The 10,235-nt window shown below is 45.6% G+C and overlaps 1 protein-coding gene across 1 annotated transcript; it reads left to right on the top strand.

Moving 5' to 3' along the window:
• Positions 1 to 7: 7 nt before the first annotated feature.
• Positions 8 to 10,096, top strand: KIF20A (kinesin family member 20A). Its single transcript, XM_036083751.2, has 19 exons — positions 8 to 86; positions 539 to 724; positions 2,053 to 2,142; positions 2,242 to 2,361; positions 3,024 to 3,162; positions 3,515 to 3,702; positions 3,789 to 3,915; positions 4,103 to 4,297; positions 4,406 to 4,517; positions 4,622 to 4,690; positions 4,911 to 5,054; positions 5,202 to 5,367; positions 5,482 to 5,646; positions 5,775 to 5,914; positions 6,757 to 6,859; positions 7,338 to 7,536; positions 7,772 to 7,863; positions 8,110 to 8,247; positions 9,551 to 10,096. Exons 2-19 carry the CDS (start codon positions 560 to 562, stop codon positions 9,866 to 9,868), a joined length of 2,670 nt encoding a protein of 889 aa, XP_035939644.1. The 5' UTR covers positions 8 to 86; positions 539 to 559; the 3' UTR covers positions 9,869 to 10,096.
• The last annotated feature ends 139 nt before the right edge of the window (positions 10,097 to 10,235 follow it).

The following is a 10,235-nucleotide window of genomic DNA, read 5'->3' as shown; positions in this document are numbered from 1 at the left end:
AGTTGTGCTCTCAGACGGCGAAAGTCCAGGTTCGGCAGCAGGGTGTGTGAGCCGGTACCAGAGGAGGAGCGAGTGTCGCGTCTTCGGTGAGTTTGCGGCTGTGCCGGAGCCCAGCTGCGGTACCAGTAATTGCCCTCGCGGGATAGGCTTTTAGAAAGCGAAGCTGCGGCAATCCCTTTTTTTTTTAATACCTCTGTCCTCCCTTTGGGCCTGGAGTGAGGTTGGAGAAGGAGCCTAAGGCAAATATACCACCTCCTCGACACCGGTGGGCGAGGCACCCTAATTAGAGTGTGGCCTTCTGCTTTTGGAGCGAGGTATCTGTTCATTCCTTTTGGCGGTCGGAAATGCCTAAGACAGGATTACGTGATTAACTCCTCTTATTCCCTACCCCTCTACTGGCATTTGAAGGGATAAGGGAGTAGGAATTCAAGCAGCGAGAGGAAGGTGTCCTGGGGCAAGGAAATTGTTTCTTACCTAGAATTTGCAGCCTCTTCTGTCCCTTAAGTTCTCCTCCCTACCCATTCTTGTCTCTTTGTAGACCTAAGCTGCCCCTGCTGTCATGTCGCAAGGGATCCTTTCTCCGCCAGCCGGCTTGCTGTCAGATGAGGAGGTTGTAGTCTCCCCCATGTTTGAGTCCACAGCTGCAGATTTAGGGTCTGTGGTACGCAAAGACCTGATATCAGACTGCTCTGTCATCTCCACCTCCCTGGAGGATAAGCAGCAGGTAAAGGAGTTGGACAGTGGCTTGGCAGCAGAAAGTGATGTCCTCAGCCTACCAGTTGTCCATACAGAATTAGTATCAGGTCAAAGACAGCAATCCCAAGGGTCTGAGAGATCAATTAAAAATTAAGAGCACGGGGGCACCTGGGTGGCTCAGTTGGTTAAGCGACTGCCTTCGGCTCAGGTCATGATCCTGGAGTCCCGGGATCGAGTCCCGCATCGGGCTCCCTGCTCAGCAGGGAGTCTGCTTCTCCCTCTCCCACTCCCCCCTCTTGCTCTCTCTCTCTCAAATAAATAAAATCTTTAAAAAAAAAAAAAAATTAAGAGCACGACAGGTGAAAAATGTAAATTTGTGTGTCCTTAAGAACTATTATTTGCATTCCATTAAGGAAACACTCTCACGTGCATACTCTCAGTCCTAAGAGGGAAGGCTAATAGTTCTCTCTTCTTCACCATGAGGCATAGATGTGTTAAGTAATTTGCACAAGATCATACTGCCATTAAGTATGTTTTTAATATCAACTGTAGCTTACATTTTTGGAGCCTTTATGCTAAGCTGGGGTTTCTCAGCTGCAGCATTATTAACATTTGGGGCCAGATAATTCATTTTAGGGGGCTGTCTTGTACCTTAAGATGTTTAGCAACATACCTGGCCTCTACACACTAGATGTCACTAGCTCCTTCCCACTGTGACAACCAAGAAACTTCCCCTGACCTAGCTAAATGTCCCTTGGCGGGGAAATGGCGCTGGTTGAGAACAATTCTACTAGGAAGTCTCCTCTTTTATAGAGAAAATTTCATGAGAGCAGGAGCCTTGATAATGTCCCTGCCTCTGGACCACCAGAGCCTTAGAGTTCCCAGGCCATAGTAGGCAGATCTCTAAATATCTGTTGCATGAATGAAGTGGGTTCTATTATTAACCCAATTCTACAGATATGGAAACAGAGGCAGAGAATCTAAAGAACTTGTTCAAGATGTCATACTTCTAAATGATGGAATTGGAACTCAAATTTAGGTTTGTCTGCCTCCAAGGTGCTTAACTACTATGTTTTGCTGTAATACCACATGCTGATTTGCATACCAGTTAACCAGTTCTAATTCAGAAAGTCAGTGTGGCAGGCCAACGTTTCCAGGAGACTGAAGACAGTGAAGGGTGATAAAGCAGTGAAAAAACCCATGTGGGTTGGAATGATTATGGAACTAGAGAGTAGCTAGCTGTACAGACATGTGAGGTGAAATGGGGGTACTGTTAGCATGATTCTCTGGAAGTATGCTGTGTTTGCCCATCTGCTTGGAAGTAACTGCTGATTCCGGCCTGGAATTCTGCCACAGGTTCCATCTGAGGATAGTACAGAGAAGGTGAAAGTATACCTGAGAGTTAGGCCTTTGTTACCTTCAGAGTTGGAACGACAGGAAGATCAGGTGAGTGTCTGAGGAGGGAGGATTTAAGATGGCATGATACAATACAGGAAAGGTTCCTAGGATTGTTTCCTTCTGTGATTTTTTTTTACCCCTTCTCAGGATTGTGTCCGTATCGAGAATGTGGAGACCCTTGTTCTACAGGCACCCAAGGACTCCTTTGCCCAGAAGAGCAATGAGCGGGGAATTGGCCAAGCTGCCCATAGATTCACCTTTTCCCAGGTATGGAGGTACTGGTTTATGAACAAGGACCAACATATTAGGGGCAACTTTATTCTCTCTTTAGAGGGGAAGGCTTTTACTTGACTGTGAGTTCCTTATATATGCATGTCTATAATTTTGGGGACTCATGTATGAGTCAGTGCATTAATTTATGTGTATTAATTCCCAACATCTCTATTATTATTATTCTTGTCCCTATTTTCCTGATAAGGATACTATGACTCAGTGAAGATTATGTTGCTGAATCCATGTAGCTAGTCAGTGGTAGAGTTAGGCCTTGCATCTAGAACTATCCATCTCTAAAGCCCACCCTTGTGATTACTGTGTGCCATTGTGTGTGTAGCATCAGACGTAGCCCAAGAGTAGTGTGATGCCACACACACAATGGCCTTGGAAGCTATTGAAGATCGGAGCCAAGGGCCGGGGTAGGATCTCTCCATCCTTGATGGTACCTGGAAGTATCTGTTGATTTGGATGAAAGATGCACTGGCAGAGGGTGGTTTCGTCTTCAGTGTTTGGAGAGCAGGTGGAAGCACTGTGGGAAGAGGTTGCTTGAGTAGTCTCCAGAGCCAGTCAACCAGGAAGGGATGCATCTGCTGGCTCTGTACAGGAGGCAATGGGAGATGAGGGATGGGCCTCTGAGAAATTGGGTCTGTCTCTAGATCTTTGGGCCAGAAGTGGGACAGGCATCCTTCTTCAACCTGACCGTGAAGGAGATGGTAAAGGATGTACTCAAAGGGCAGAACTGGCTCATTTATACATACGGAGTCACCAACTCAGGGAAAACCCACACAATTCAAGGTGAGTGAGTAGTGGGCCGCACAGAATTGCTGATTGGCCTGTAATGATGCTTTTTGTTTTTTGTTTGTTTGTTTGTTTTAAGATTTTTTATTTATTCATTTGAGAGAGAAAGATAGGGAGAGAGAGTGAGAACACGAGCAAGGGGGAAGGGGAGAGGGAGAAGCAGACTCCCCGCTGAGCAGCGAGCCTGATGCGGGGCTCAATCCTAGGACCCTGGGATCATGACCTGAGCCAAAGGCAGACGCTTAACCAACTGAGCCACCCAGGTGCCCCTGTACTGATGTTTTCTTTGCCTTTTGATGCTTTGAATTTGGAAGGAGCACTCAGCTGTCCATCTCTCACATGCTTCCAGGTACCATCAAGGATGGAGGGATCCTACCCCGGTCCTTGGCTCTGATCTTCAATAGCCTCCAAGGCCAACTTCAACCAACACCTGATCTGAAGCCTGTACTGTTCAATGAGGTAATCTGGCTAGACAGCAAGCAGATCCGACAGGAGGAAATGAAGAAACTGGCCCTGCTAAATGGAGGCCTCCAAGAGGTGAAGTGCTGGTGATCACAGAGGTGGGGATAAGAGGACAAATCTGTGGAAAGTTTTGTGCTTATTTTCTCCCTGGGCCTCTCCAGGAGGAGCTGTCCACCTCCTTGAAGAGGAGTGTCTACATTGAAGGTCGGATGGGTACCAGCACCAGCTTTGACAGTGGCATCGCTGGGCTCTCCTCCAGTCACATGACCAGCAGTAGCCAGCTGGATGGTACGTACCATGACTGGGTTCTGTACCAAGTAACAGTAGAAACCCACTCCCTTGCTCCCAACAGCTTCCAGGGGTATAAACCGGAGGTTTCAACCTAAGCTGCTCCTTCTAAGGCCCCTGCAGGCCAAAGGGGAGATGGACTACTCTAGAGCTGATGCCCTGCCCTGTACGTGGGCTTCTTCCCCAGAAATGAGTCACCGATGGGCACAGCCAGACACTGCCCCTGTGAGTGTCCCTGCAGACATCCGCTTCTCCGTCTGGATCTCCTTCTTTGAGATCTACAATGAACTGCTTTATGACCTGTTAGAACCACCTAGCCAGCAGCGCAAGAGGCAGACTCTGCGGCTCTGTGAAGATCAAAATGGCAATCCCTATGTGAAAGGTATGGGAAGGTAGGGAGGCTGCCAACAACCCTGAAACGGGACTTGGGAGAAACCTGGACAAGTTAGGTGCTCCCATCTTCTATATGCCTTTCTCTTCTTTGCCTCAGATCTCAACTGGGTTCATGTTCAGGATGCTGAGGAGGCCTGGAAACTGCTCAAAGTGGGTCGTAAAAACCAGAGCTTTGCCAGCACCCATCTGAACCAGAATTCTAGCCGCAGGTGAGTGGGCTGGGGGAGTCAACTTTTCACTGTGTTCTAGGAAACAATAGTCCTCCACCTAGTCATGGAAGATACACAGTGACTTTTCTTTTATTGATTTCCAGTCATAGCATCTTCTCGATACGGATCCTGCACCTTCAGGGGGAAGGGGATATCATCCCCAAGATCAGCGAGTACGTTTTTCCATTTAGAAATGTGGGCTTCTTTGTCATAAATGGTACTGGAGGTAGGGGTTAAGGGAGATCCTCAGAGGAATTACTTCTATTAGAGTCTTGTTCTGCTTCCTTGGGTACAGCGATCCTTGGTGGGTCCTCCCCTCCCCAGAACTATATGAAGGGCTGGAAAGCTCATAACATGTGGGGTCCTTATGTCAGATCCTGTCCACCATTCAAGGTTGTCACTCTGTGATCTGGCTGGCTCAGAGCGCTGCAAAGATCAGAAAAGTGGTGAGCGGCTGAAGGAAGCAGGAAACATTAATACTTCCCTGCACACCTTGGGCCGTTGTATTGCTGCCCTGCGCCAAAACCAGCAGAATCGGTGAGCTTCTGGCTGTAAGCCATGGGCTAGGATGGTCTGGAGCACTGCAGTTTGCTAAGAGACTTCCCGGTCATCATTGGGGATGGTGCTGGGATACTCTAAGAGCTGGAATTCTGCTCATAGCTCTGTTCTCTGATCCCCTGCTAGGTCAAAACAGAACCTGGTTCCCTTCCGTGACAGCAAGTTGACTCGAGTATTCCAAGGCTTCTTCACAGGTCGAGGCCGCTCCTGCATGATTGTCAATGTGAATCCCTGTGCATCTACCTATGATGAAACCCTTCATGTGGCCAAGTTCTCAGCCATTGCCAGCCAGGTAAGAAGCTGTAGGTGTAATGGTTGTGCTCACTTTGGGCTGGTACCTTTATTTAAGGAATCTACTAGGGACTAGTTATGAATTCACTTGATTTCCCACCCCCTCCCCACCTAGCTTGTGCATGCTCCACCTGTCCAACTGGGATTCCCATTGCTACATTCGTTCATCAAGGAACACAGTCTGCGGGCATCTCCCAGCTTAGAGATGGGAGCTAAGACAGAACCAGGCCTTGATGATGACATTGAAAATGAAGTTGACATCTCCATGTATGGCAAAGAGGTGAGAATGCAAGAAAGCTCTGGTGTAGCAGCTTGATGGCTACATATTTTCCACGCTGCCTTCCAGGTGGGCCTTCACCTTTGTGGGGCATGGACATCTGATCACTTGTGAACTGTGTGTCCCTCCAGGAGCTCCTGCAGGTGGTGGAAGCCATGAAAGCACTGCTTTGTAAAGAACGGCAGGAAAAGTTGCAGCTGGAGATGCAGCTCCGTGATGAAATTTGCAATGAGATGGTGGAACAGATGCAACAACGGGAACAGTGGTGCAGGTATCAGCTGAGTGACCGCTCTTGGTCTGTCAACTAGACCAGACAGAGGGTGGGGAATAGGGACTAGGATAGAGTTGTGCCTCAAGCTCTGTCCTCCAAACTTACTCCTCAGAATCTTCACTCCCTTTTCTTCTTTTTTTGAAAAAAATTTATTATTGGGGTGCATGGGTGACTCAGTCGGTTAAGCATCTCTGGATCTTGGCTCAGGTCATGATCTAGGGTCGGGAGATGGAGCCCCCACATTGGGCTCTGCACTGGGCATGCACCCTGCTTTAGATTTTCTCTCTGACCCTCCCTCCTGACTCACTCTTGCTCTTAAAAAAATTTATTATTTAAGTATAATTGACATACAGTATTAGTTTTACATGTACAACCTAGGGATTTGACAATTCTATACATTGTTCAATGTTCACCACAGTAAGTGTAGTCACCATTTTTCAACCATACATTATTACAGTGTTATTATATTCCTGGTGCTGTATTTTTCATCTCTGTGACTTATTTATTTTGTAACTGGAAGTTTGTACCTTTTAATTCCTTTTATCTATTTCACCCATTCCTCCCACCCCCCCTGCCCTCTGGCAACCACCAGTTTGTTCTATTTAAGAGTCTGTTTGAAAAAAAAGTCTGGTTTTTTGTGTTTCTTAGATTCCACATAAAAGTGAAATCATATGGTATTTTGTCTTTCTCTATTTCACTTAACATAATACTTTCTCAGTCCGTCCATGTCATTGCAAAGGGCAAGATTTCATTTTCTATGGCTGAGTAATATTCCGTTGTGTGTGTGTGCGCATGTGTGTGTATATATACATTCTTCTTTATCCATTTTTCTTCTTTGACAGTGAACATTTGGACACACAAAAGGAACTATTAGAGGAAATGTATGAAGAGAAACTAAAGATCCTCAAAGAATCACTTACAAGTTTTTACCAAGAAGAGCTTCAGGTGAGTTGCCCTGAAGCAGCCCCAACTAGCCACTGATTCCCATCACTAGCTTGTCTGATGTATTTTATAAACTCTGGTAGGGCAGGAATATGTAACTCAGTTTTTTCTAGTCTTTTAAAAAGTACTATCAGGTGTCAGTCTATGAATTAAGGGTTGGTTGACCTGGAAATGGCTTAAGAGTTAACAGGCTCTTCTTTTTTTTTTTTTTTAAGATTTTGTTTATTTGAGAGTGCGTGAGCATGAGCAGGGGGGAGGGGCAGAGGGAGAGGGAGAAGCAGACTCCCTGCTGACTGAATAGCCAGGACCCGGAGATCATGACCTGAGCCGAAGTCAGACGCTTAACCGACTAAGTTACCCAGGCACCCTGCTAACAGGCTTTTGAGGCATAATTGTCAGGGAAGGTTTTGTTCACTGTTCAGTCATCCATTCCTGCAAGATTTGTCTGACTCTTGATGGAACTGTGCTGCTTCCCTCTTAGGAACGGGATGAGAAAATTGAAGAGCTAGAAGCTCTTTTGCAGGAAGCCAGACAGCAGCCGATAGCCCCTCAACAATCAGGGTCTGAATTGTCCCTTCGGCGGTCACAAAGGTTGGCAGCTTCTGCCTCCAATCAGCAGCTCCATGAGATTAAAGCTAAACTGGAACAGTGCAGAGCAGAGCTAAACTCCACCACTGAAGGTAAGGAAGGAGAGAGGGCACAAAGCATAGGAGTGGTTCAGAGAACTGTTCAAACTTGGGCCTTCAGACTCCCAACTCCAAGATCATTTCCTCAACTCTGAGCTACATCCCCTGACCTTTCACTCTAGGATGCACATGGCCTCACTTTTTATATTTGCTGCAAGCTACTGTTCATTCAGTTAAGAGGTAAGTCCAAGGCTAGAAAGCATACAAGTTTCTTGTTTCCTTCCCTCAGAACTACAGAAGTATCAGAAAATGTTAGAACCACCACCCTCAGCCAAGCCTTTTACCATTGATGTGGACAAGAAATTAGAAGAGGGCCAAAAGGTAATTTATACCTTTCTCTGTTACCAAGGCTCTTACCTAAGGCAGCTTCCAGCCCTGTACCTGTGGTTTATGTGAGGACCAGGGTTTTTGTTTTTGTTTTTTGTGCACAGTCCTGCAGAGTGGCTCCTTCATTTAGCTGACTAGCCTTTCTAATTTTACTTCTCTTCAAATGGCTATCCAGTTCCTTCAGCTCATTATCCTGGTTGATCTTGGCCACAATGTGGTTCCTCCACTTATTCTTTTCAGAATATAAGGCTGCTGCGGACAGAGCTTCAGAAACTTGGTGAGTCTCTTCAGTCAGCAGAAAGAGCCTGTTGCCACAGCACTGGGGCAGGAAAACTACGCCAAGCCTTGACCACTTGTGATGACATCTTAATCAAACAGGTTAGGGTACCCTATATATCTCCTTCTCTCCCATCAGCCCACTCCAGAGTATATGTGAGAAAGAAAAATGAGAAGCAGAAGAGAAAGGCAGAGATTTTTGGGCTAGTCTTAAGGGGGGAGTTTTTCTCCTTTGCAAAATAAAATTATTTAAGTACAAGGTACTATGCTAAGTAATTTATAGGCATTTCCTGTTATAACAACCCTATGGAAGTAGATATTATATTTCATCCAAAATGTGTAGATATTAAGGGGCACCTGGCTGGCTCAGTCAGTAAAGTATGTGACTCTTATCTCGGGGTCATGAGTTTAAGCCCCACATTGGGTGTGGAGCCTACTTAAAAAAATAAAACTTGGGCACCTGGGTGGCTCAGTCGGTTAAGTGTCTGCCTTCAGCTCAGTTCATGATCCCGGGGTCCTAGGATCAAGCCCTGCATCAGGCTCCGTACTCAGCAGGGAGTCTGCTTCTCCCTCTGCCCCTCCCCCCACCTCGTGCACTCTCACTCTCTCACAAAAATCAATAAAAAAATCTTAAAAAAAAAAATAAATAGGGGCGCCTGGGTGACTCAGTCAGTTAGGCCTCTGCCTTTGGCTCAGACCATGATCCCAGGGTCCTGGGATTGAGCCCCGCATCGGGCTCCCTGCTCAGCGGGGAGCCTGCTTCTCCCACTCTAGCTCTCTGTGCTTGTGTTCCCTCTCTCACTCTCTCTCTCTGTCAAATAAATAAAATCTTTATAAATAAATAACTCTATTTTTAAAAAAACAAAGTCAAAATGCATAGATTTTAAGAAACTGTTATTTTATACCACTAAGACAAAACACTAACAATTAAGCTATGACAATTGTCATCAGTAAAAGGCACCCTGATTGCAGAGTGAAAAAAAAAAATCTTAGACTAAATGCAGCTTTTTTTTTTTTAAGTTTATTTATTTTTGGTAATCTCTGCACCCAGCATGGGGCTCAAACTCATGACCTGAGACCAAGAGTCACATGCTCTACTGACTGAGCCAGCCAGGTGCCCCTAAACACAGCTCTTAATACATAGGCATTAGGGTTCTTGGAGGTTAAGTAAACTTATGCAAGCTCATGTCATGTATTAGAAAACGTCCTTCTGTTCAGTGCTATTTGTTTGGGTCTTAAAGAAAATATCCCCTATTCAATGATAAGCTCTGACTTTAAAGAATTAATCTTTTGTAAAAACAGTTGTTAGTAACTAGGTAGTGGATGGCATGTACTACCTTGCCCTTTAGTTTCTCTTAATACACCAAACCAAAAGGCTTTCTTTAACTTTATTCATCCTCCTTAGGATCAGACCCTGGCCGAGCTGCAGAATAACATGATGCTAGTAAAACTGGACCTTCGGAAGAAGGCAGCATGCATCGCAGAGCAGTATCATACTGTACTAAAACTCCAAGGCCAGGCTTCTACCAAAAAGCGCCTTGGTGCCAACCAGGAAAACCAGCAACCAAACCAACAGCCCCCAGGGAAGAAACCGTTTCTTCGAAATTTACTTCCCAGAACACCCACCTGCCAAAGCTCAACAGACTGCAGCCCTTATGCCCGGATCCTGCGCTCACGGCGCTCCCCTTTACTCAAATCTGGGCCTTTTGGCAAAAAATACTAAGGCTGTGGGGAAGAGAGAGCAGTCATTGCCCTGAGGCAGGTCACTGCTTGAGAAATAGGTCTCTTTTAAAAAGCTTTACCAATATCTGGAACTGTATCCAGAATGCAATACAGACACTAGTTATTTTCCTCCCTTTTGTAATATAATCACCTATGTAATCTCATGCCTTTTTACTTATATGGTTTCTATGCACACAAAAAGTTATATTAAATAAACATATTGTTCACATTTTTTGTGTTTTTTTTTTCACATTTTTTGTTTGAATTCCAAATTTAGCAAATTCATCAAAACAGGACTTAAAAAACAGGGAAAAAATTGAAAACTAAATATCATTTGGGGCCCTTGGAACATTGCACAGGAATGGCAG

Source organism: Halichoerus grypus, chromosome 2 (genome assembly GCF_964656455.1).
Source record: "Halichoerus grypus chromosome 2, mHalGry1.hap1.1, whole genome shotgun sequence".
Lineage (NCBI taxonomy): Eukaryota > Metazoa > Chordata > Mammalia > Carnivora > Phocidae > Halichoerus > Halichoerus grypus.
The sequence above is the reverse complement of the archived record's forward strand: the minus strand, read 5'-3'. Positions and strand labels throughout refer to the sequence as shown.